General features: G+C 39.8%; 1 protein-coding gene across 5 annotated transcripts in view; it reads right to left on the reverse strand.

Moving 5' to 3' along the window:
- The window catches only part of SLC44A1 (solute carrier family 44 member 1), a 212,778-nt gene that overhangs the window by 29,294 nt on the left and 156,091 nt on the right, over positions 1-27,393 (reverse strand). Inside the window, exons 16-18 of one of the 5 annotated variants that reach the window (XR_009541530.1) lie at positions 20,938-21,087; positions 16,691-16,739; positions 15,385-15,495 (exon numbers count right to left, since the gene is read on the reverse strand). The exons of 1 other annotated variant lie outside the window; for it this stretch is intronic. Coding sequence is in view for 1 of the 4 variants with exons in the window: in XM_060154707.1 (XP_060010690.1) it covers positions 26,490-26,513 (24 nt within the window). In the remaining 3 variants the exon portion in view is untranslated. Of the gene's footprint in view, positions 1-15,384; positions 15,496-16,690; positions 16,740-20,937; positions 21,088-24,140; positions 26,514-27,393 lie in introns of those variants that run through there. 3 more of the 5 variants (XR_009541531.1, XR_009541529.1, XM_060154707.1) reach the window with 3 other exon arrangements.

Raw genomic sequence — 27,393 nt, forward strand, 5'->3', positions numbered from 1 at the left:
AGACAGAAATATAGATCAATGGAACAGGATAGAAAGCCCAGAGATAAACCCACGCACATATAGTCACCTTATCATTGATAAAGGAGGCAAGAATATACAGTGGAGAAAAGACAGCCTCTTCAATAAGTGCTGCTGGGTAAACTGGACAGGTACATGTAAAAGTATGAAATTAGAACACTCCCTAACACCATACACAAAAATAAACTCAAAATGGATTAAAGACCTAAATGTAAGGCCAGATACTATCAAACTCTTAGAGGAAAACATAGGCAGAACACTCTGACATAAATCACAGCAAGATCCGTTTTGATCCACCTCCTAGAGAAATGAAAAACAAAAATAAACAAATAGGACCTAATGAAACTTAAAAGCTTTTGCAGAGCAAAGGAAACCATAAACAAGATGAAAAGACAACCCTCAGAATGGGAGAAAATATTTGCAAATGAAGCAACTGACAAAGGATTAATCTCCAAAATTTACAAGCAGCTCATGCAGCTCAATATCAAAAAAAAAAACAACCCAATCCAAAAATTGGCAGAAGACCTAAACAGACATTTCTCCAAAGAAGATATACAGATTGCCAACAAACACATGAAAGAATGCTCAATATCATTAATCATTAGAGAAATGCAAATCAAAACTACAATGAGATATCATCTCACACCAGTCAGAATGGCCATCATCAAAAAATCTAGAAACACTAAATGCTGGAAAGGGTGTGGAGAAAAGGTAACCCTGTTGCACTGTTGGTGGGAATGTAAATTGATACAGCCACTATGGAGAACAGTATGGAGGCTTCTTAAAAAACTAAAAATAGAACTACCATACGACCCAGCCATCCCACTACTGGGCATATACCCTGAGAAAACCATAATTCAAAAAGAGTCATGTAGCAAAATGTTCATTGCAGCTCTATTTACAATAGGCAGGACATGGAAGAAATCTAAGTGTCCATCCACAGATGAATGGATAAAGAAGATGTGGTACATATACACAGTGGAATATTACTCAGCCATAAAAAGAAACGAAATTGAGTTATTTGTAGTGAGTTGGATGGACCTAGAGTCTGACATACAGAGTGAAGTAAGTCAGAAAGAGAAAAAGAAATACTGTATGCTAACACATATATATGGAGTCTAAGAAAAAAAAAAAAGGTCATGAAGAACCTAGAGGCAAGACGAGAATAAAGACACAGACCTACTAGAGCATGGACTTGAGGATATGGGGAGGGGGAAGGGTAAGCTGTGACAAAGTGAGAGAGTGGCATGGACATATATACACTACCAAACGTAAAATAGATAGCTAGTGCGGAGCAGCCGCATAGCACAGGGAGTTCAGCTCGGTGCTTTGTGACCACCTAGAGGGATGGGATAGGGAGGATGTGAGGGAGGGAGACGCAAGAGGGAAGAGATATGGGAACATATGTATATGTACAACTGATTCACTTTGTTATAAAGCAGAAACTAACACACCACTCTAAAGCAATTATACTCCAATAAAGATGTTAAAAAAATTACTTTGAACATACTTTAAAATCCTTCAAGTACACCCAACTGAAAAATGGACAAAAGACTTAAACAGACATTTCTCCAAAGAAGTCATACGGATGGCCAACAGGCACATGAAAAGATGCTCAACATCACTAATAATTAGAGAAATGCAAATCAAAACTACAATGAGGTACCACTTCAAACCGATCAGAATGACCAACATTAAAAAGTCTACAAATAATAAATGGTGGAAAGGGTGTGGAGAAAAGAGAACCCTCTTACTTGGGTTAGAGGGTTGGTGGGAATGTAAGTTCGTGTAGCCATTATGGAAAACAGTGTAGAGGTTCGTCAAAAAACTAAAAATAGAGTTGCCATATGATTCAGCAATTCCACTCCTGACCATATACCCAGACAAAACTATAATTCAAAAAGGTACACACATCCCAATATTCAGAGCAGCACTATTTACAATAGCCAAGCCATGGAAACAACCTAAATGTCCATCGACAGAGGAATGGATAAAGAAGATGTGGTACATATATACAATAGAATACTACTCAGCCATAAAGAAGAATGAAATAATGCCATTTGCAGCAACATAGATGCACCTGGAGATCATCATACTAAACGAAGTAAGTCAGAAAGAGAAAGACAAATACCATATGATATTACTTATAACTGGAATCTAAAATACAACACAAATGAACATATCTACGAAACAGAAACAGACTCGCAGACATAGAGAATAGATTTGTGGTTGCCAAGGGGAAGAGGAGATAGGGAAGGGAAGGACTGGGAGTTGGGATTAACAGATGCAAACTATTATGTATAGGATGGATAAACAACAAGGCCTTACTGTATAGCACAGGTAACTATATTCGATATCCTGTGATAAACCATAATGGAAAAGAATATGAAGGACATATTGAAGCGACAATATGAGTCGCTTTGCTGTACAGCAGAAATTAACACATTATAAATCAACTATGCTTCAATAAAATTTTTTTAGAAATCACATTTAAAAACTTCTTCAACTACAAATAAAGCAGGGTAATGTTTCAGCATCATCATTATCTCCCCACATCAGTCACTGTCTTGCAGCCACCCTTGGACATACATTTATACCAGCGCTACTCAAAGTACAAAAGCTGTGCAAACTAGCATGTTTCTCACCAAAAGTTTCTATGCTAACACAAGGGTTCTTCAGCTTGTGAGTCTTTTTCTTTGGTAGCTTTTCAATCTTTTGTCACTTGGCTCTATTTTGACTGTCATGTTCACTGCCATACTGTGTTTATTCACAATTTGCCAATTTCTCGGCATTTCCAGGACATTAAGAGTAGATGAGTACAACAGAACAGAATATGCGCGATGGGAACTGTCCCTGAAATACTGTCCCTTTAAGTCAAAGATTACCTTTGGACCAGATCTTTGAGGGTAATGTTCTTTAGGCTGTTGACTTGGCCGATGAGTAAGAAACCTTGGTCTGTTATGTAATATCTACCAGTAGGAAAGTCATCCTTCAGCATGAGTGGCTAAGAGACTCTCTCCTGATTTGGGGTCGGGCCAGTCAGGCACCAGTCTGCTTATCTGTGCAGATGGGGGCAGCCCCGCCCACAGGTCAGGAGAGCCTGTCTTCGGGCATCACATCAGGGTTGTGGTCCATGTCCTGTGGTGAGCAAATATTGACAGAACTGGATTCCTCTTGGAACTGCAAGGAGGGTGGGTGGCTGGTTAATGACCGTCAGACTCCATACTTGAAAGAGCTCAAAATCTTTTTGTTTTGTTTTTGTTTTTAATTTTGGCCACCCCGTGCAGCTTTGCAGGATCTCAGTTCCATGAACCCGGGCGATGGCAGTGAACGCGCCGAGTCCTAACCTCTAAACAGAGAGATTGGGACAGAAAATCTGTAAGCTAAGAAAAGGTCTCTAATTTAATTAACCCGTTTCAGAGGTAAACTCCATAGAACAGCACAGAACAGCAGGAACTAATGGTCACTTACCACTGTTGCAGTCTGAAGGCTGTGTGCTTCCTGGTCTTTTGATGACTCACTGGTATCAAGGGAAGGATAGAAAAAAAAGGGGAAAAGCTAACATTTACTAAGGTCCTGCTGTGTGTTGGGCACTGCTCTCAGGTATTCTATACATATTTTTTCTCACTCAATCCTCAAGAGAAGATATTATTAGCTCCCTTTGCCAGATAAAGAGGAAAAGTTAAGTGACTTGCCAACATAATGGGGTGGGAGGTGGGGCAGGGAAGGACAAGATTCAAATTCAAGTCCTTTGGATTTCAAATTCCATGCTTTTTTCCTCTAGACTATGCCAAGTGGGTAAGGCTATGCATGGCGTGGCTGAAGACCAAGCAGAAGGGAGGCGGAAGAAACAAAGAGATTGTGTTTGTCCATCTTTCCTGATTGTGTAGCAGGGCCCCACGGTAAGCACCTCCTCCTGTTGTCAAAAGCAACATGCAAATATATCCATTATCACTTATTATATGTTCAAGGTGAAAAATTGTGCACGAAATAATGAATTGGTTTATTTCGTGCCTCAGGCTCTGAATATAAACCAGAGCTCAGCTTTTGGCCCTGTTAAGGACACCTGTGGGGGTTTCCCGGGGTCTGTGTGATGGGCACTGCTGCGTATGTGGCCCTGTTAGCACAGGAAGAGGAGGCAGTGCAGAAGCTCCAAAATAAAAGGCATGGAGAGCCTGCTCTGACTAATAGCTACAGTAAACAAACAAAGAAACAAACCAAAAACCGCCCCCCACCAAACCTCTGTTATAGTTCACAAGCCAAATCTAATTACCAGAATGCTAAAAGTCTTTTCAAATGGGCAGGGGCTTTTTTTTGTGTTGAATATGCATGAAATTCTCAACTACTAGATAAAATTTTTTTAAAAACAATTATTTATTTGGCTGCACTAGGTCTTAGTTGTGGCATGTGGGATCTAGTTCAATCCCTGACCAGGGATTGAACCCAGGGCCCTGCACTGGGAGTGCGGAGTCTTCACCACTGGACCACCAGGGAATTTTAATCAGGAATTTGGACTCAGTTAAATTTGTCGACCATCAGATAAAAAGGAGGTGCTCTGCTTTGTGTATTGCTATTCCAATGGAATAAACAATCTGATAAAAAGCACATCTTAAATTTAAGCTCTTCAGTGGTTAGTCACAACCTACAGGGTGAAATCTAACCTTGGCAAGTGGGGGAGGTTTGGCCTGACTCCTTGGCCCCATTACCTGTCACTGACTTCCAGCCTCACACTTTATAAGGGCAAATTATTTGGAGGTTACCCCTTTCCTGTGACATTCACCCCGAATGACATTTCACACCTCTGTGTTTCAGCACATACCAGTCTCTCTTCTGGGAGCTTGGGACCTGGTAATGTCCACGTAGGATCTGGAAGAACGAATCTTTCCCACATCTCACCTTCTTCCTTGACTCCGCCCCTTCGTCTCACTGCTTCTCCACATCACACACACTTCCACTGTAGGGACCACGCCTGCACCCTCTCCATCCCTGAGCCCCGAGTTCTCTGAGAGGATGGCTGGCATAAGTAGGTGCTCAGTAAAAAGAAGAAACCAAGATATCATGAAACAATTTTTTTTTTTTATCTTGCCTGGAGTCATCAATGAGAGATAAAAACTGGCTTCTCACTTTTCCTCTAAAACAACCACAAAGAATAATTTCCCCAGCCAAAGAGTTCAGTAAATCCTTTCAGAGGAAATCCAAGAGTTGGTAATGTTTCAAGTAAATGTGAAATAAGAATATTTGTTCTAAGAAACATGTAAGATAATTGAAGGATAATATTCAAATATATATTGATTCTACTTGAAGCTAGTGAAAAGAAGATACAAATATAAACGCATATCCCCCTAGATACCTGGGGCTCTGGGTATATTAAACATCGCTGTTAGAATTCAGACACTAAAATGCAGCACCTTCGGTATCTGGGCCCCTTAAGAGAAAACACCTGTGTATCAATAGTTTGCGGGGTTGAGCCTTTGCTAATTGTTACTCTCAACCAGGAGGTGTCGTCAGAGACAAGCGCGTTTGCTATGGCTGCCTTCTTGAGGCTGATCACCCAAATCCTGCTCCAGGTGGAATTCCTGCTGCCTCCTAAGATCCTATCCCTCTGTGGAAGCTTCAGCTGGAACAGCCAGTATACACACCTGCAGTTCTCAAAGTGTATTATACAGGAGAATCACTCGGGGGCGGCGGGGGGGCGGGGGGGATGCTAAAATGCAGATTCCTCAGCTGCAGCTGTGGAGATTCTGATTCAGTAGGTCTGGAGTGGGGCCCGGGGGTGATTTTCATCTTAAGCACCATCTTCTTCTCCCTCCAACCTCCCATTGTGAAGCGCTTCGAGAAACACTGATCTGCACCTACATAGACTGTACAATATCATCTCACAGCCTCAACTCAGACACAGGCTGGAAGGGGACTCATTTGTTCACTCATTCGTCAAACACCTGAGTCCTTACAGCCAGCCAGTCACCACTGGGTACCTTGACAAAGTCACGCAGCTCATCTTCCTCTCTCAGGCTTGAGATCCCCATCAAGGGATCAATCATAGAATCCAGTAAAGACTTAGCCTATCCTTTCTTATGTTCACCCCCATCAAAGAACCTGGCTTCCACCATGATAGGGGAAAAAGCCCCCCTTTCACATAAAGAACACTGCCATGTTTACAGAAATTCTGCCTCTAAATTGATCCCTAATGGTTATTTTACGGGATATCAACATTCCAATGATTTAGTTAGGAAGGAATCTTATTACCAAGATTCATTCTTTCAAACACAGACAAAAATAATAAATCCATGGCTTTAAAAACACAGACCAAAATAATAAATCCACATGTATCTGAAAATCAAAATGCTGCTGAGTATGTTTCACTGCCATGTTAACTTTGTAAGTCCAAGATAAATAAAAATCCTGGTAGTAAACAGTGGGATAAATTACATTACTATAAATAAAACATAAACTAAAATTCCATTAGAAATTTTAAATCACCATGATATGGTTACCCCGGGGGAGTTGAGGGAGAGCGCTTTCTTAGAAACTGTAATGAAAGTTGCATATCCCACTATAGTTTTTCAGGCTACAGCTGAAAAACACCATCTGTTCAGTGACCAAAACTTACTATGCAACAGTTCACCTATTTTTAACTTTCTGACCATCAGAAAAGTTTTTGTTCTAGAAAGGACTTTAAAGGTCATTAAATCCGACCTTTCACTCTACACTCAATACTGCTTTATAACATCGCAGCTGCAGAAGTGCCCTACAGCCTCTGCATGCATTCTATTCCTCTGTGGGTCAAGAGGGTCACTGCCTCCCTGCAGCTCAGCCCATCTTGGTACTGTTCCAGTTTTTAGCACTTTCTACCTCACATCCTGTCTGATAAGCAGAAAAAGCCAGTTTTGTTTTTTGGGTTTTTTTCCCACAAGAAAGGCTTTCCCCTCTTAGAACAGAGCAGGGTTCCTGGATTAGGATGGCATCTCGGCTGCATTGACCAGAAACCTGATTCAGTGCCTTCAGTGCCTGATTCTGTCACATAGCCACCTCAAACTTCAAGGAAGTATGGGACGGTGGGTATTTTAGCTGGTGACCAGAACAATATCTGGGTTATATCCACAAGGAAGAAGGTTGGGACAGATTTTGGGTAGGGCGATTAGCAGTCACTGCCACAGCCTGAGAGTAGTATCAGGTGACTAATATGCTAACTGACTGATGAAATCTGTCTTTCTAACCATTAGAACCCTTTAGGGGCTTAGGACAGGATTATAGAAACATTTTTTTTTTTCCTGTAACATCCCTTCAGCTGTTTGCACACAATGATCATTTGTTTTCCTTTTCCCCATCCCAAGATGTCTCTTTTCCAAGTGATGTCTTTTCCAGGCTTGTCTCTGAAAACACTCCCATTTGTTTATATTCCAGGTGCGGCCTGACCTATAAAAAGTAATGCAGAGTCATCTCCTTCCTCCTGCTGTACACCATACTATTATTAACAGAGCCTAAAATCCCCTGAACTGAAACAGCCTGCTGTCAATTCATGCAGAGCACGCCTTGAACTCAGATGCTTGTGGGGAAGGGGTAGGGCCAAGGAGGGCACACATCACTGAGTACTTACCTTGTGACAGGCAGCCCACCATCTCCATTATAAGGCATCCATTCAGAAGACCCCACCAGGCCATATCAACCTCACTTAGCCATTGCAAGGCTGCTTTTATGGACCCAAGGAAGCACTTTACATTATCACTGCTAACCTCCATCCTCCATGCTATCAGGTTTAGTCCACTGCTCCTGAGCTCTGATTATTACCCCATGGACTATATATCTAGCATTTTTAGCTCTAAGTCACCTTAATATATGATTATCTTTGGTATTAGTTAGGATTGTGTTCAGCTGTAATGAAAAAAAACCCAAATAATAGCTGCTAACATAAGACAGAAATTAATTCAAAAGTCTGGAAGTTGTTAGCCAAGTTGACATGATGTGCCGAAGTATCAGGGATGCAGGCACCTTCTGTCTCATTGTTCCATCATGCATGTCTTCCAGTGTCAAGGTCACCTTGCTGTCCAGAATGGCTGCTGAACCTCTAGCCACCACATCTGAATTCCAGCTGGCAGGGAAAAGGAAATTGAGGAAGGAGTAATGGCCCTTCCTTTTAAAGACATTTCCTGATGGTTACATGTCATTTGCACTTACATGCCACTGGCCAGAACTGAGCCACATGGTCACAATTTAGCTGCAAGGGGGAGCTGGGAAATGCAGTCTTTGTTCCGGATGGCTATATATCCATTTAAAAACCAGGTGACTGCTGTCATCAAAGATTAAGTAAAAAGATATTGGGAGACAACCTATAGTCTTGGCCACTCCTTCCATTCTTCATCCACGTCAGTGGTAAAAACATTAAACTATCCAAGACAAAGGCAAAAAACACCAACAATAGTAGGAGATAATATTTATTGAGCATTTACTATGTGCCAGCCACTGCCCTATGCATTTTATGTGTAATAATGTAGTTAATCATCACAAAAGCATTGTTAAGTTGGGCACTATTTTTTTTTTTTTTGTGGTACACGGGCCTCTCACTGTTGTGGCCTCTCCCGTTGCGGAGCACAGGCTCCGGATGCGCAGGCTCAGCGGCCATGGCTCACGGGCCCAGCCGCTCCACGGCATGTAGGATCCTCCCAGACCGGGGAACGAACCCGCATCCCCTGCATCGGCAGGCGGACTCTCAACCACTGCGCCACCAGGGAAGCCCTAAGTTGGGCGCTATTATATTATAACTCCACTGAACTGAAACAACCTGCTGTCAATTCATACAGAGCATGGCTTGAACTCAGATGCTTGTGGGGAAGTTGGGCACTATTATATTATTAATAATAATTATATATTATTATTAATAATATATATTATATAATTATATAGTATAATTATGTATAATTATACTATATTATACATAGGTGGGAAAACAGAGGCCTAGAGAGTCTGAAGCCCAAGGTCATATAGTTCATAAGGGATACAAGTGTGCTTGAATTGGAGCTCATGCTCCTAATTAATCACTATAATGCATTGCCTTTGGGCAATGTGTGAGAGATGTAAACTTCTGTCTTATTTTGGCAACTGTTGTTTTGGGATTTTTTGTTTACTCACATCTGGAGTTGGCCTCCTCTACTGGAACCTCCTTTGGGTTGAAATTAATCAGCAAGACTTGGGCTTGGTTCTTCAATTAATGACTATTCCACCAGTATACCTGCTCAGGTCTGCTTAGCTCCTAAGAGTCTTGTCCTTTGTAATTTGGATAAACAGGATCAGCTCCCAGAACCAGGCTTATGCTGAAGAAAAATGAGAGATATGACCTAAAAGACAGGAGAGCAAGTGTGGCAGCCCAGCAAACACATCATGGCAGTATGGAGGGCTGTATATAGGAGAGTTCAAGAGTTTTGGGTTGTTTATCTTTGCTGTTGAGTGTTAGAGTTCTTTATATATTCTGGATACTAGACCCTTATCAGATATATGATTCACAAATATTTTCTCCCATTCTGTGGGTTGACTTCTCATACTTTAAAAAATAGTATCCTTTGAAGCAAAAATTTTTTAATTTTGATGAAGTCCAATTTTCTTTTGTTGCTTGTGTTTTGGTGTCATACCCGAGAAGTTATTGCCAAATCCAAGGTCATGAAGATTCACCTCTATGTTTTCTTCTAAGAAGTTTATAGTTTTAGCTCTTGTATTTAGGTCTTTGATCCATTTTTAGTTAATTTTTGTATATGATGTGAGGTAGGGGTCCAACGTCTTTTTTTGCATGTAGATATCAAGTTGTACAAGCATCATTTATTGAAAAGACTATTCTTTCCTCGTTGAAAGAATCTTGGCAACCTTGTTGAAAAATCTGTTGACAACAGACACACACTTTTATTTCTGTCCTTTTAATTCTTTCTATTCTAATATTGATTTCGATATCTATCTGTATGTCATTATCCCATTGTTTTGATTGCCATAACTTTTTAGTAAGTTTTGATGTCAGGAAATGGTAGCTCTCCAATTTTTTCTTCTTTTGCACAATTGTTTTGGCTCTATGGGCTTCCTTGTAATTCCATATGAATTTTTGAATCACCATTTCCATTTCTACAAAAAAAAGGACGATTAGGATTTTGAAAGTGATTGCACTGAATCTGTAGATCACTTTGGGTAGTATTACCATTCTAACAATATTTGCTCTTCCAATCCATGAATGTGTGTCTTCTCATTTACTTATGTCTTCGCTCATTTCTTTCAATGGTATTTTGTAGCTTTCAATGTAAAGGTCTTGTACCTCCTTGGTTGAATTTATTTCTTGGTACTTTATTCTTTTTGATGCCCTTGTGAATGAAATTGTTTTCTTCATTTCCTTTTTGGATTGTTCATTGCTAGTGCATAGAAATAAAACTGATTTTTGTGTGTGGATCTTGTATCCCACAACAATGCTTAAATCGTTTATTAAGTCTACTTGTGTGTGTCTGTATGAACTGTTTATGATTTTCTACCTATAAGGTAATGTCATCTGAGGAGAGAGATTTTATTTCTTTCTGATTTGGGTGTCTTTCTTTTTCTTACCTAATTATCCTGGCTAGAACTCTCGGTACAATACTGAATAGCAATGGCAAGAGAGGCATGCTTGTCGTCTTATTGATCTTGGGGGAAAAGCTTTCAGTCTTTCACTATTGAGTACGATGTTAGCTGTGAGTTTTTGGTAAACACGCTTTATCAGGTTAAGTTTCCCCCACTGCTGTCACAGTGATTTTTTTCCTCCTAAAATGCAAATATCATAAAGCACTCCCTTGCTAAAAGTCCTACAGTGAGTCCCCATTTTCTTCAGCATGAAATCAAGTCCCTTAGTATGGCCCAAAGCCACTTCAAGAGTGTCTGATACCCGCTGACTTCTCCAGTTTCATGTCCCCACACCCTAGAGTCACAGACACATCATTTCCCCACACATGCCGTTCCCTCCACTGGGAACACTACCTCCCTTTTCCAAAAGGCTTCTTTGCCACAGCCCTGTGTCCCTGCCCCTCCCGCCTTCGGGCAGTCTCTGTGTTACTCCTGAGTTAACGCTCAGAGCAGCTGGTACACTAGAATACAATCATCTGCTTACCCCTTTGCCTTCCTAAACAGACTATGAGGTTTTGGAAGGCAAAGACTAGGTCTCTCATTTCTGTATCCTTAGTGAATATAAGACTTCATAAATGTCTTTGGAATAAAGACTACTTTTCTGTTTTATTTATATTTACGAACATATCCTATAAGTCCTAACAGAGGTGGATCTACATAAGGATGAGGTAACAAATTCAGTTAAAGAATCAGGAAGTTATATGCTTGGACTTTACCAGCTCAGCTCCCCAAGCCCCGTTCGAGAGCCATACGCAGATTATTTTTGTTTTCACAGTAACTTGAAGAATGCATATACCTTCTTCCATCAAAGGATAACATTCTATATAAATCTTAGTGTTCTTTCTCTTTAGGTTGCTAGGACACTCAAAGTATTTAATGCTTCATTGTCCTGTAACTATATTAGTCCTAGAGTCTAGCATATTTGTTTCTTCCTGTTTATGTCTTTGCTTTTCTATTTTTATTTTAATAATCTTACTGTACATAAGCCTTTTTGGAAAAAAGTGGAGCATAAATATGTAAATATATATGCTAAAAAAACATTGTATGTATTTCTTGTTAGCAGAGAAGCACACAGATTGTTAAGGTGACAATGCAGAAGAGCAGAGTTAGAGCCATTGAGAAAGTTTGTCTGCAGTGACTTTAGCTGTACAAGCCATTGTTAGGTTGGGGTCTCTTAAATGAAAACCAGCAATTAGGTAGATTTCCTTCATGAGGGAGTGGGAAAAAATTTTGTTGGCACAGAGAAATATTTTCAGGCCCTCAAACTCTTCTCCAAATGGCTCCTTCTTATCATTACAGAGATTTTGCATCCGACGGCACTGAGAAGAAAAGGTAAACATTTCCAATATTCAGTGAATTAGAGACTCCGAGCCTGGATGAACTTGACCATCTGGAGCAAGTCCCTATCTTTAAATGAAGAAATGGCATACCCCACACTGAGCGTACACCTCCGCGATTCCTCTTCCCTTCCCCCCAGATCTAATTAGTCACCAGGTCTGTAAATTTCCCACTGGGATCTTCCCCTTCCCCCTTCCCCCTCTGTCCCAAGTCTCCACAGGCTCTAGGTCTGACTGAACGTGCAAAACTCCCATATCCTCTCCGGGGTCACCTCTTGCTGCCCATCCATGCATTCTTGGCTTTGGATTTTCTAAATGACTGAGGTGTCCTCGTGCCGCTATATGATGGCCCGTGCTAATGGCCCGTGCTATTCCTCTGGGTAGAATCCTCTCCCTTCCTCCCTCCTGCCCTCTCATCATCTGGCTCATTCCCGCTCACCTTTCAGGACACAGCTCAGGCAGCGTCTCCTAATAACCCAGCACCTCCCTATGTGCTCCTGAAGCACCTTCACGGCTGCCTGTCTCCCTCATTAGGCCGTGAGCTACTTCAGATCAGGGAGGGAAGTTACCAGAGTCCCAGAATATAAATCCTACCGACCAGAGCAGGTCTCAGGAAATGATTGTTGATCGGACGTGGACACGCTTAGCACACTGCTGTAGACATACTTAGTGAACGTGCACGAAACGGGCCTCACTCATAACAGTTTCCAGAGTATGAGACGTGGACCTCACCAACTTCCACCAGCCTGATGTTTCCCCCTCTCCCACCCCAATTCTTCCACATTTATTAAGTCCTTCCCACTCCTTCCTCTGTCTAATTAAAAAAAAAAAAATTCCTTATTCCATTTGGATTTGACTTAGATTTGCTTTCAAACTGAAAGCCAATTGTCCTAAACACTGTTTATTAAATGAATTCTTTCCTTTCTTATTCATTTTGAGGTGTAGCCTTAGCTCTTATTAAATTCTTATAAATAATAGAATTTGTTTCGGGGAGTTTCTCTTCTACCCTATTGGCCTATTATCACTCGGGTTTAGTTGCTGTCATCTTATTATACTTACCTGGGTATTTGCTTTTCAACTTAACTATATTTTTTCATGTTAAAAAACTATAGAGCTTACTTCAAAAAAAAAAAAAAGAACAATACAGGAGTATTTTAAACATATAGATAAGCAAAGAAAAAATTAAATTACCCTAATGCCATGTCCCAGAGATAACTATAATTATCATTTTGATGTAACAAGAGTGGTAGCTGACTTCCACTTAACCATCTTGCCAGATTAACTGACACCTCTAGTCCTCCGTAGAATGTGCTGGCTGACGTCCATAGCAAGCTGAATGGTCCCGGAGGGCGGCCTATGCACTGTTCTCAGCATCAGCGGACTGTGCTTAGCAAGAGTCAGGTGTGTTTATTCCAACATGTTATGCCAGGTGCAGTGGTTATTCAAATGGTATGACTATTTAAATATTATGTACATTGGGCTTCCCTGGTGGCGCAGTGGTTGAGAGTCCGCCTGCCGATGCAGGGGACATGGGTTCGTGCCCCGGTCCGGGAAGATCCCACGTGCCGCGGAGCGGCTGGGCCCGTGAGCCATGGCCGCTGAGCCTGCGCGTCCAGAGCCTGTGCTCCGCAACGGGAGAGGCCACAACAGTGAGAGGCCCGCGAACCGCAAGAAAAAAAAAAGTTATGTATATTGATAAAAACAATGAGTATAAAGAGAGTAATTTCTAAGAAAAGTAAGTTGAATGCTTTGGAAAGACTCTATAAAGATAAGATACTAAAAATATTACTCAAATTATGTGTACATGAGAATTATAAACATTGGAAAGAAATAAAAATCTAGGAGTCTATACTCAGTTTGCTTCATTATTTAGCTTCTCTAAATTCTTGACCCATTTAAAGAAACCAGTATTTCACATTTTTACATTTTCTGGTGGTTACATTATTGGTATGTTTAATGCTGCCAAAAAAAAAAAAGACAATACACAACTTCAGAGGACTCAAAGAGTCATAAATAGAATACCTATGACAAAGTTTTGCCAATGATTATTTACTTGTTGTAGTTTTAAAAAACATTTCATTTATAAAGATTCTCCTCCTTAACCAAATTTTTCAATTAACCGATCAGCTACCAGTGCCCACAGACTTGGTTAAGAGAGCATGTATTATACCTTCAGTCATTTAAAAATGTATAAAGATATTGATTTTTACATAAATCAGATCATGCTATAAATACTGCTTTATCCCCCTTTTCACTGACTATATTGTAGACATTATTCCAAGTCATTAAAGATTACAACGTTTTTAATGCCTGCCCAGCTCCTCCTGCTGAAGTCCTATTTAACGTTTCCTTTTATTGGGCATTTAAAACTATGTACCAAAAATAAACAACCCAATCCAAAAATGGGCAGAAGACCTAAACAGACATTTCTGCAAAGAAGATATACAGATTGCCAACAAACACATGAAAGAATGCTCAATATCATTAATCATTAGAGAAATGCAAATCAAAACTACAATGAGATATCATCTCACACCAGTCAGAATGGCCATCATCAAAAAATCTAGAAACAATAAATGCTGGAGAGGGTGTGGAGAAAAGGGAACCCTCTTGCACTGTTGGTGGGAATGTAAACTGATACAGCCACTATGGAGAACAGTAGGGAGGTTCCTGAAAAAACTAAAAATAGAATTACCATATGACCCAGCAATCCCACTACTGCTCATATACCCTGAGAAAACCATAATTCAAAAAGAGTCATGTACCATAATGTTCATTGCAGCTCTGTTTACAATAGCCAGGACATGGAAGAAACCTAAGTGTCTATCAACAGATGAATGGATAAAGAAGATGTGGCACATATATACAATGGAATATTACTCAGCCATTAAAAAAGAACAAAATTGAGTTATTTGTAGTAAGGTGGATGGACCTAGAGCCTGTCATACAGAGTGAAGTAAGTCAGAAAGAGAAAAAGAAATACTGTATGCTAACACATATATATGGAATCTAAAAAAAAAAAAAAGGTCATGAAGAACCTAGGGGCAGGACGGGAATAAAGACGCAGACCTACTAGAGCATGGACTTGAGGACATGGGGAAGGGGAAGGGGAAGCTGGGACAAAGTGAGAGAGTGCCATGGACATATATACACTACCAAATGTAAAATAGATAGCTATTGGGAAGCAGCCGCATAGCACAGGGAGATCAGCTCAGTGCTTTGTGACCACCTAGATGGGTGGGATAGGGAGGGTGGGAGGGAGGGAGACGCAAGAGGGAAGAGATATGGGGATATATGTATATGTATAGCTGATTCACTTTGTTATAAAACAGAAACTAACACACCATTGTAAAGCAATTATACTCCAATAAAGATGTTAAAATAATAAATAAATAAAACTATGTACCTTTCTTGATTTCCTCTTCGTGGGACTCACAGAAAACTTGGAGTTTAGTTTTATGTGCAGCCTAGGGTTTCTTATACAGTTAATCTCCTTTTCTCAATTTTCACATGCCTGCTTTAAAAAAAATTTTTTTTTTAAATTTGTGTTAAAATTGTTTGTTATAAGTTGGGAGAATCCCTTCTGGCAGAGAGAATAGACCAAACACAAACCCCTAATATCCTGTCTCCAAGTGTGAGGTTATAGTATGAGTTTGGTTGACAGAAAGCCCTTTTGTTTTGCCTTGAAGGCAATCCCTTACTGTCGCCTCTCTGGTCTGACATAACCTGCCAGGGAGCTTATAACTACCTAGAGAGCTCTAAGACTTCTACTGAAATTGCTGATAAGCCCAGGAAGTGGTCTAATAGCTTAGCTTTGCTTTTTCTGGACTCCTGTATGTAACCTAGGTATATCTTCTAAAATTATTTTTCTCAGGATTTGGACAGTAAAGGAGGCACAATATCAAATTAAAGGCACGAAGTATTCCTTACCTTCACTGCTACTTGCAACAACTGAAAAAAATTACCAATAATGTGAAGAGGCCTGGCCTTGTGGGTTACTTCCACAACACCTGGTCAAAAATAGGAGGCCAGGGCTTTCCTGGTGGCGCAGTGGTTGAGGGTCCGCCTGCCGATGCAGGGGACACGGGTTCGTGCCCCAGTCTGGGAGGATCCCACATGCCGCGGAGCGGCTGGGCCTGTGAGCCATGGCTGCTGAGCCTGAGCGTCCGAAGCCTGTGCTCCGCAAGGGGAGGGGCCGCAGCAGTGAGAGGCCCACCTACCAGAAAAAAAAAAAAAGAAAAAAAAAAAAAAGGAGGCCAGAGGGCCTCATTAGGATGCTGGCTTCTTTCGGAAACTTTCGACACCTCTAGGAGCTTTGAGCACTATCTGAAGCTGAAATTTCAACCACAACTTATATATTATCCTAAAGTGCACAAGCAGTATGCCTCTTAAAAGAGACCCTGTGGAGGCTTCCGTGGTGGCGTAGTGGTTGAGGGTCGGCCTGCCGATGCAGGGGACGCGGGTTCGTACCCCAGTCCGCGAGGATCCCACGTGCGGCGGAGCGGCTGCGCCCGTGAGCCATGGCCGCTGGGCCTGCGCGTCCGAAGCCTGTGCTCCGCAAGGGGAGGGGCCGCAGCAGTGAGAGGCCCGCGTATCAAAAAAAAAAAAAAAAAAAAAAAAAGAGACTCTGGATTTTTCTTTATCGTCTAAAATTTGAGATTGAATACAGATTATACTTTTCATAGCCAAAGAGAAAAAGAATATCTGGGTACCTTTTAGGAGATGTGAGGCTTTTCACAGGCTCTTTCATCACTAGGTGGTCTATGGAACAAGAAATTGTGTACGTTGGCATCAGGACCACGCCTCCAAAAAGAATTAACAGTCCAGATTGGTTAACATTCTTTAGTATCTCAAACACCTGTAGTGTCTGAGGACTCCTCACAAATGTTCTCTAACAACTTCTTTTGGCAAGCGGGTATAGATAAATAACTAGGGCTACGATCTGGGCATTGCTCACATTTGCTAATGAAGAGCAGTCTGTACAGCAGCCTCTCAAGAAAAATCCAAAATTAAAAAACAAATTGGGAGAGATTTATTGGTATTGCAAAAGGTCTTCCACTTAAGAACACCCCTTTCTTAGTCCCCAATATCACTTAAAATAGGATTAGTTTTAAATAAGCTTGATTTTTCCAAACTTTTCAAGCTTGTTGAAAAATCAACAAGCTTGATTTTTCCATAATTTACTGCTTAAATTATGGCACACCACAGTTTCACCAACTCACCAACTTAGCACAGATCCAGGCTTCAATTTATGTGCAGGGCACTGTACCAAGCACAACGAGTGATTTCCATGGTAAACGTTATCTAACAGGCTTTTCGTCTCTGCCTGATGATTGAATTCAGTTGCAACCTTAGTATTCACAGAGTGACTCAGACTCCAGCTAGGAAGTCTGGCTGGGCAGTGGATGAACTTTGTACTTCGGAAATTAGGTTTTATTTAGTACATTTATGTTTCATACTTCAGGGATCCTAGAACATGCTGAGAGATGCTGGAAAGAAATAGCTGGTCAATTCCAGGGCACCCTTGCAGCATATTGAACTAATCTGAAAACAAGATGTTGCCCACAATCAGTTTCTATTGCAGCACAGCAGAATACGCCACCCCCAAATATGACTGCAGGAGTTCAGGACATGCCGCCTCAAAAAAATGCCACTTTGTTGTATTACTGTGAGCTGAAGGCACTTGAAAAACAGCAAATGTGGGTGAGGTATTCTCTGAACTCTCCTTATCTCACTAGACAGATTCTCCAAAAAGAACTCAGATATCATAAATCCCCTTCTCAGGAGTTTCATCAACCAGGGGAGATTGACTCTTATCACAGGAGAAGAGCCTAGAAGTCGACAACACACCCAGACACACTTTGCCATAAGCTATCATGCCGCCCAGCTATTCCTCTAAGGGCCCATTCATCTTTCCTAAAAATCATTTACTCTCCCCTAAGAGGCCTACATCCTCTCTCCCCTTTCCCTATTAAGATGGTATTTAAATTTGAATTCTAAGCCACTTAGAGGAGTTACTCATTTTTCCTGGGTATCTCACATGTATACCTGAGGTATACATGTTAATAAACTTCTGTGTGTTTTTCTCTTGTTAATGTGTCTTCTATTACAGAGTCTCAGCTAAGAACTCAGAAGGGTAGGGGAACAATTATTTTCCCTCCCCTACACTATTCATCACCACCCTGGGCATGGGAAAGTGCTACAACACAGTAGACAATGACATTCTTTCCTATAAAATTTTATTTATTACATAAAAAAATTCTATACATTTGTTAGACTAAAATACAGTTTTCGTTATAGTTCTGGTAACTGAGTCAGTACACAGAAAACTTAGCATTAGATCAGCACTGTTTTTTCTAGTTCATATTTCTGCACAAGGAAAACATTTCAAAGCTCCATTTCATATAGGCTCATTGTACTCTGAAGCCAGATGGAATTCCATCCAATTCAGAGCTCTTGGAAGTTAATTTCCCAGCAAGATTTGATAACTCCAGAAAGTTAATTGCTTCATATACATATTTTTAAAGTCCTCTGAGAGCACAACACTCTGTAAATTCTGCAGTGTCAATAATGACAGTCACAAATACTACAGGGCTATGACCATGTCTGTGGGGCATGTTCAAGCACCTACATGTTTGTTTCCCCACCTGAATACAGTGTAGTGACACTGTAATAAAGAAATAATAATAAGGAAAAAACTCAAAATAATGCTAAGGTACAAGATCCCGAACCAGGGAATTCATGGAAGACTTAACCATGATCCTACAGTTTGTAATGGACAAAGACCGGACATGATACAAAAATCCATTTTGACACTGTGAATAGGATGCAAATAGCAAAACAAAACAAAACCAAAAAGACAAAAAAGGCCTCAGATTGAGAAATATGTGGCACCACAACATACCTCTTATGCTGGATTTCACAGCAGTGAGATGTCGAAACACACTGATGGGCATTTTCTGTTCAAATCTCCCCATACACTGGATGGGATCTGACTGGACGGGATGTTAGGCTCAGAGCCTGAGAGATGAAGAGCAGGTCCCTCTGCATTGACTGATCTTTCAAACTTGGCTGCTTTATTCTAGGAGCCTATTCTAAACTCAGGAGCTCAGGAAGGCTGTGCCAGAAAGTACTTAAAGTTGGACTTTCGGTCTTCAGAAGATATGCTTTTGTCTTTGGTTGTTTTCCCAGAGCCCCTGTCATTTTGTTAGGTGCCCTCTACACTTTTCTCCCCACTCTTGTGTTAGTTGTAGCAAATCGGATCAGCTAACAACCTCCTGAAGTTATTTCACTGGGTACCACATCTTTAGAAGTGCATTCAATGGTCAAGAATATTCTGAGACAGTGTAACTGAAACTTCATTATGGAGCTCCCAGTACCCTTTTATAGGATGGACAAAATCAAGAGAACCTCAACAGCAACATAATCTAGTAGCACTAAGGCAATACAGTAGAAGAAAGGTAGCTTCCCCCCGTGATGTCTTTGAAAATCAAAACCAGCCAAAACAAGGGGGCCAAAGATTCTGGGAGAACACTGCTAGAACCCAGAGGAAGGGGAAAATTTACTCTGTAGTCTCTGTCTCCAATCATCAGTCCCAAAGCTGTCCTAGTATTGTTTCATTCCTATGAATCACCTCATACAATTTTGGAAAACAATCCTGGCTTAATGACCCATGTGGTAAATGAAGGAAGTGCTCACATTTTCTAGTGGCAGGTAGAATGGTCTGCAGGATGCTGGCAGGACGTTCACTCCAGTCCTGTGTCCATTCATTCCTCAAGTCTTTTCTCTTTTTTTGTTTTTTTCTTTTTATTTATTTTTGGCCGCATTGTGCAGCATGTGGGATCTTAGTTTCCTAACCAGGGATGGAACCCACGCGCCCCCTGCATTGGAAGGGTGGAATCTTAACCACTGGACCACCAGGGAAGTCCCTCAAGTCTTCTTTTCAATGCTTACTTTACTCACATAGAATGATTTAACACATTATTCCTCAAAAAATAACTAAAACTAATTTCCTAGCTGATGGGATGGGTGGATCAGATTCCTATGTGAAACTCAGGACATTTCCTTTAGGTCATACACTTCTATGACAAAAAGACATCAAATATAGATACTTACACTGGACTTAGGCCCTTTTCCACCCAATACGGGAACTTCCACCTGTGGTCTCTTCCTTTGCTACTGTGGAAGGTTCAATAGAGCTCTTCTGGGGTTGTGGGGTGGGGAGGAGAGCTGACTTTTCTATTTTCTTCACCAGCCAATTAGGACATTTCCACTGCTTTCTTCAGCTTGAAAATGTAGGTAATAGTTTGATGTCTGACTATAGGTCATGACCCCCTGGAATCAAATCTTAAAAAACCTCAAATTCCTCTAAGGATGTCTGCCTGCTTTTTCAAGGGCCCAGACGACACTCCATATAGTGCAGCAAGCTTACCTAATAGTAAGGTGTAAATGTGAAGAAACCCACATGCTCCCTAAAGAAGGAAGGTGATGTGGATGGGGGGAGTGGAGGCACAGTCCCATGGGCAGTGGTCCAAGGCTGCTCTAGTGGTGGCCGGAAAACACTCAAAACAGGAGGGAACATCTCACTGATTTACGAAGGAGAAAAAAATAACTTTTGAATTTGTCCCCTCAGCATCTGCTCCTCCAACTTTCCACTAAAATTTTTTTGTCAACTATGGACTACGGTAAGTTTGCTAATTTATCACCATCTTCAAATGTTCTTGGTCGTGTTGACAGAGATATATTTTTAGACAGTGATCTAACTGATAACACTATGCTACAGATGTCATAGCTGAGTGACAATAATAAAGAATCTAGTGTTTTGGTAGACGGATGATTACAGGGATTCCCTATTCATTTCTTCTTGGATTTTCTTGTCCACTGCAAATAATTTGGTACCTTGCCAACAATTCATCATAGGACACATACATCCTTACACCACCAAGGAAAGAAATCTTACTGTCTTGAAGATTCAGTGTTGACGTCCTGTTTTTCATTCAGATTAGTGTGGTTTTGATTTTCAAAGCTGGTACTAAAAGTTTTCAAGTTATAAAAAGGATTCCAGACAACAAGATCCTACTGTATAGCACAGAGCACTATATTCAGTATCCTATGATAAACCAAAATGGAAAAGAATATTTTAAAAAAGTATATATATATAACTGAATCACTTTACTGTACAGCAGAAATTAACACAACATTGTAAATCAACTATACTTCAATTAACAAAGAAAATGATTCCAGGTCCGAAATTGTTAAGTACCATCTTAAAAGAATCTTCAGTGGAGGCCTAATCACTACTTTATTTCAAAACACATTATCAAACCAACTTTAGAGCAGCCTCAGATTTGTGTTCCTTAGGCCCTGAGGGGATCGGGGCGAGGTGGAGGCGGGCAGTCTCAGGGTCCCGAAATTCTATTAGTATTTTAAATGTTCCTAAGTAGGCTATGTGACTTTGAGAGAAAGGTAGTTCATTGCTTTCATAAGCTTCTCAGAGGGGCCCTTGGTCCCCTCAAAAGATTAAGAACCTGCTTTTGAATATCAAATACTAAATTTGGGTCTTAGCAAATAAAAGTGAAAGATTTCTGAAACATTTGGAAATTACAACGTTTTCATGTTCAGCTAGATCTTGACTAGACCATGAGTAACCTGAAAGCTTTACTATTCTGAATTCCCTGGTCTAGAATGTTTATTCCTCAGGAAATCATTTATATTGTAAAACTGGTATCAAAACTGAAGAAAATAGCCTAATATTTGGGTCCCTAACAACTGCATATCTTTTCCACATGTTTACTAATGAATTTCTTTAAAAAATATCCAACTTAAATCCTGCTCATTTAATTTAGAAAAGTGATAGCTGTTCATGTGATACTGAAATGGAAGCATCATTTGTCTTTTTTTTACACATATAAAAATCAAGGAGATGGGGTGGAAGAAAGCGTACTATAGTATTTCCATAGAAAAGAAAGGTTTTCCACAGAAATTCTCAAGTTTAAAAACGCTGCATTGAAGTTTTTTATAAGAAAGATATCTTCAAAGATTTAAATCTTGGATTAAAAATTTCCCCTTAAATTGAAATTTGGAGAATAAGAATTTGACTCAAATTTATGAAACGTGAATGGAGGAAAGTGTGCTATTTAAAATTTTTTGGTGTGTACAACACGTTTAGCTTTTTATTTTGTTTTCTAAGTTTGCTAGCTTTATATTTTATCTTGGCACATTCAAGCATCCTGCTTTTTTCACAATTTGGGCTATATGTCATTAAAAAGATCAGCTTATTCTGAAAGTAGCCAGTGTATATGAAGAGTGCCTACTTTTCAAATGGGCTAACATGTATTCCTTAGTACACAAAGATACATGAATATGCATTTAAAGCAAAAGGCATTCTGCACTGTGATTATAGAATACACAAAGCCCTGCTTTATGCATTTACTTACGAACCCACAATTTTCCAATATATATTCACAGACCACATCTTAAAAACTCTAGGCAAGCCATTATAGTGCACTTTTATCTCTCAGATGGAATATATGAAAAGAATACAGAGATTAACTGTGGCAGGCGCATCGATAAGCCTCCAGATTCTGAGGATTTTGGTTTTTTTTTTTTTTTTAAGTAGCGGTTAAAATGCAGTAGAGAACTTATTGAAAGGTGAAAACTTTAAAAGACCTTTCTGAAGGAAACTTCTCAGAGGCTGTGTTAAAGGCTATTACTGGAAACTCCAAAAATTCAAGAGAGGTTACTGATGAAAAATAAAATAAAATGTTCAGGTCACCATAATTGGCAGCTCTGGTTTCAGAACTGACCCCAGAATTCTACTTTGAAGGCCAGGAGACCTCTTGAAATGGCCTTTATTAGCTATTAGTGGTGCTTGGTGGAAATGGTCGGGGTCTTGAGGGCACTAACATGGCCTCACAAATATTTGGTGCCTGTAGTTTCCGTAGCTGTTTTAAGGGAGAGGGTGGGAGGAACATTACTCTGGTTTCAAGGGGCTCAGGACCCCTATAAAAGGGGTCACCTCCTAACCACCCCCTACTGGGGTGAAATCCTGAAACTGCCCTGGGAAGATAAGGGAGCCCTTGGCAGATACCGAGGTCAGTGGTATTGGGAACTGGCAGCTTAACGCCCTTGGCTGAAAAAATGACAAAATTAGAGTAAGGGAGCATCTCTACAAAGGAAAAACTTATTTGCAGCTTAATTTTTAAATAGACTCAGTGAATGCCCCCTCCTCAACCATTATGCAAAAAGTTTAGGAACCAACACACAGTTAAGCTACTTATATTGCAGTAACTTAGGACTTAATTATGCTATAGGATAGGATAAAAGCTTTGATCCTTAAACGTTAAACATTGCATTAAATGGTTTAAAGGAAGAGCCTGCTTTGAGCTGTGCTAGTCCGTGCAGAGATAATACAATCTCAGCACTCTAGCTAAATTCCTAATGTTTACCTAACGTACTGGTAAGCCTCCCACAGAAGATGGGTCTCTTGGATTTATACTGAAATATAACCTTTTCCCTTCCATATCATATACAGCAGAGCTTACTCTTGAGGCAGGAGCCTAGAAAGTCTAAATCAGGCACCAGAACCTTAATTTTCCAATGGCAGCAATGATCACGATTCTCTTCTCACTGTGATCACCACTGACAACCGTGGATGCTAACTGTAACTCTGGAAGTAGGCGTCCTGAACACAATTTTGAAGATCCACCGCAGACAAAAGATAAAACCCACCACACAGAGCCAGTGGTTGATAAATGTATTCAGGTAACCACATTTCACAGACGATTTTTGTCCTTCATGTATTCTCACTTGGGCAGAGATGGAGGCAGTGAGCGAATAGCAAGAAGGCAGCCCAGGGCCAGCTGAAGAACGGATCACGAAGAATGACAGCGGCAGCAGGTCTATCCAAACATAGCCTCAAAACCTTCAAATATCGCTAAAAGCCTCTGTGAGGCTCTCTGAATTGCATCAACAAATGAAGCTCATGAGAGAGTGATAGTCTATAAGTCAAATATCTCTGTGTGTGTGTCTGTGTAATATATATGCATATCTGCATATATCTACCTATATGGCACACATATTCACTTAGGGGAAACAGCCTGGCAATTAATTTGGAACTCAAATGACATGGTTACACATAGAGCATAATTTCTAAACACAATGTTAGTAAAACAAAATTTATTTGTAAAACAGGACCTGTTATATAAAATGGCACACAATCAAGTTATACAAAAATACAAAATTTCTTTCTGATTACAGTTCTAGTTGCAAATGATAATTAGAAAGCATTCCTGGTGGCTTCCAAACAGCTGAGATTGCGAGCATATGGAACAGGGAGCAGCAAGAGTCCATGGTGCTGGGATGGCCAAGTGAGTAGAACCTAATTTCCAAATTCAAGAATTCCACCAGGTCACTTTGGAGGGACACCTCCTAAGATAAGTAGCTCCTGTAATGTCTTCTGTTTTGATACCCATCTTCTATACTTTTGCCAAGCCTAAATTTAGTTCCCAATGTTTCTTAATGCCCACAATCTGTGTGGCTATGAAACAGAAGGTAGACTGAATTTTCCTACATGATTTGCTCTCTCACCTATTTGGATAATTGTTAGTTACATAATTATATTTATTCCATTTCAAATGATATAAAAGAGTACAATGATATCGTTTAGTGACATCACATGTTAGAATGTTAACTTCTGGAGAATTATTGTTTCAAAATAGCTACTCTCACAATATTGTTTTCTGTGATCTTGCCAAGACGTGAGCTCCTGTTTCTTTAAAAAAAAAAATAAAAATAAAATTCCGGACTGTTATTGCAAATATTCTGAAAAATCAGAAATATTACATGAGCTTTGAAAAGAAACCGAGGCAGTTAGCAAATTTTAGCCTATCTAGAGTAAAGAACACGGATACTTAAAAAAAAATACAATTTACCTTTTGCAGCAATTTAAAGGTCCAACCCTTTGAAAGGAAGCACATTAGCAAACAGCTGCTTATTAAGCCCTAGTGACATTAATTGTACACATTTCCATAATACCGGTCTAATTCACTGTCTAATTCTGGTAGGAGGCAATGCTTTCTTTCAAAAGATTCTCCTTCCATGGAATGATAAAATGCTGAGGCTTTTTTTTTTTTTGTACAGAGCCTATATTTAGTGCAATAAGTTTAAAAAACCTGCTCTGAAATATTTACTTTACATTAACAAAAATAGCTTTTTTTAAAAAAATTGTAACAAAAAGGAGTTATCGCATAAACAGATCATGAATTATTCTTAGCAAATTACACTTTTTTTTCTTAAAGCATTCACCATTACAATAAGCAGAACAATGAAATATTAGCCATTCATATCTGGTAAGCTTCAGGAATTAAAAACCCCCCCAAAACCCAAAACCCATCCCCAAACACAAAGAACGTTCAACACTTGAGGATCAAAACATTAACCAATTCTTCAGTTAAACATTGTAGAATTCTGGATACTTAATGAATTGCCAAGGAGAGGAGCACCTGCCAGTATGTTTTCAGATTTATAGCAAGCATTTGAATAAAATGGCCATTTAGCCCTAAGCCATTGAAGTTCCTCTGAAGCAGAAGCCCAAGTACCGGAATTTTCAATGCTTTGTGTTTCATGTTTCTCTCCCTTTTTTATTCCTTCCAGCATTACTTAGTCTGCAAACCTATACACAGAAACTTAAAGGCTAAACTTGCTGGGTACCCCAGCTTCCTTTCAAATCAGGCACACAAATGTGTGGAGGATGCTACTAACGTCAAAATGAAAGAAAGACAAAATATAAGAGAAAAGTTTGCATAAGAAAGATTATCTACCCTTTCTTTTTTTACCTACTCTCTTATAGAAGCATTAGGGTAAACTACAAATACCTGAGGAGTTGGTTACTTTTTAATGTTGGCTGACAAATGCATGAACTATTACGAAAATTCCCACATTGGGTCCACTTGTATGTTTCTAAAAGGAAAATGACATGGCTTCTTTGATTGGGGAAAACTGAATGGAGTAACTCCTTATTTACCTGAAAGCATATGCCTAGTCTCATCCCACTAGGACTTATGCATCAGTAAAATAAGGTCTTGATTTTATGCACACATCAGGGAAATCACCCCGAATAAACTTTAGACAGAGAATTCGGTACAATAATTTTACCTAATTTAAATAACTAAAGTTAAAATCTCCTCTAAGTTATTAAAAATGTTAATCAGATATGAACCTTAACATTTCCATTAAGACAATTACAATTGAAAACATTAAATGACGGCAGTTGCCTTGTAAAAGCCACCCGTATGAAAGGAGTACATGTTTGACAAAAATAAGCATAAAAAAGGTATTAAATCCCTGTTCCTGTTCTCTGATTTTGGCTGATTATGTGTGTGTGTGTATATACATATACATATATATACACACATACATATACATATATACACACACCCACACACACAAATACATAGTTATGTGTATATATTGTTTTGGAATGTCAATGGGTTCCATAACGGTCGGCTAGGTTCAAGCAGAACTTGCTCCCGAAGCCTAGAAAACAAAGTCATACAGAGTATAATCTTAGACAATTACCATTAAAAGGAGATCATGAATGATGGTACAAATACACAGATGGTCACAAACAGCAATAAAGAAAAATGGATTGAGAATCCTTCTCCCCCAAACCTAAATTCCAGGGTCTGAAATTCCTGTGATTGTAGAAAGTCACACTTCCCTCTGGGTCATCTTTGAGATATGCAGAGAATTCATCTCTAGTCTATGTTGCTATAGTGCCCAGGTTTTTTCCTCCATTTTCTCTGTAAGTTTTTCCTGTATGATAGCGAGCAGATTGCCAGATGTCTCTTTCTTAAACCTCTACATCACATTTGGTAAATTTTTCTAAAATAATTTTCAAAGATTTATAGAAAGACCTTACAAACCTTCAAAGTTTCCTTAACTAGTGAGGCTCTCTCAAAAAAAAAAAAGTCTAAGAGGAAAGCTGGAAGTACTTATGTTTAGTTTAGTGATGCCCTGTCAAATGTAAAAATTTAAACCTCATTTTTCTGAACATTATTTTATAGACTTAAAAAAAACTCATATTAAACTATCTCATTAAGGAGACAGACAGTGAACTCGAACAGCAGTGTTTCTACAGATGCAGCAAAATAGTTATGACGCTCTGTTAACAGAACTTTCATCTATGGGAATAACACGTGAATTAAACCAAGCAAACACAAATAAGCAATCGTAAATTCTACCAATCCCCAAACTCTAGGAGGGAGTTTCTCAGGTACTTCTTTAGGGACACACACAAGATGGTGGTGGTATTACGGGTCAACTCTTAACATGCATACTTCGAAAGAGAGCAGATTTAGAGGTACTGATATGCTTGAAAGATTTAATTATCCTGTGAGCAACAATTCACACATCT

Source organism: Lagenorhynchus albirostris, chromosome 7 (genome assembly GCF_949774975.1).
Source record: "Lagenorhynchus albirostris chromosome 7, mLagAlb1.1, whole genome shotgun sequence".
NCBI lineage: Eukaryota > Metazoa > Chordata > Mammalia > Artiodactyla > Delphinidae > Lagenorhynchus > Lagenorhynchus albirostris.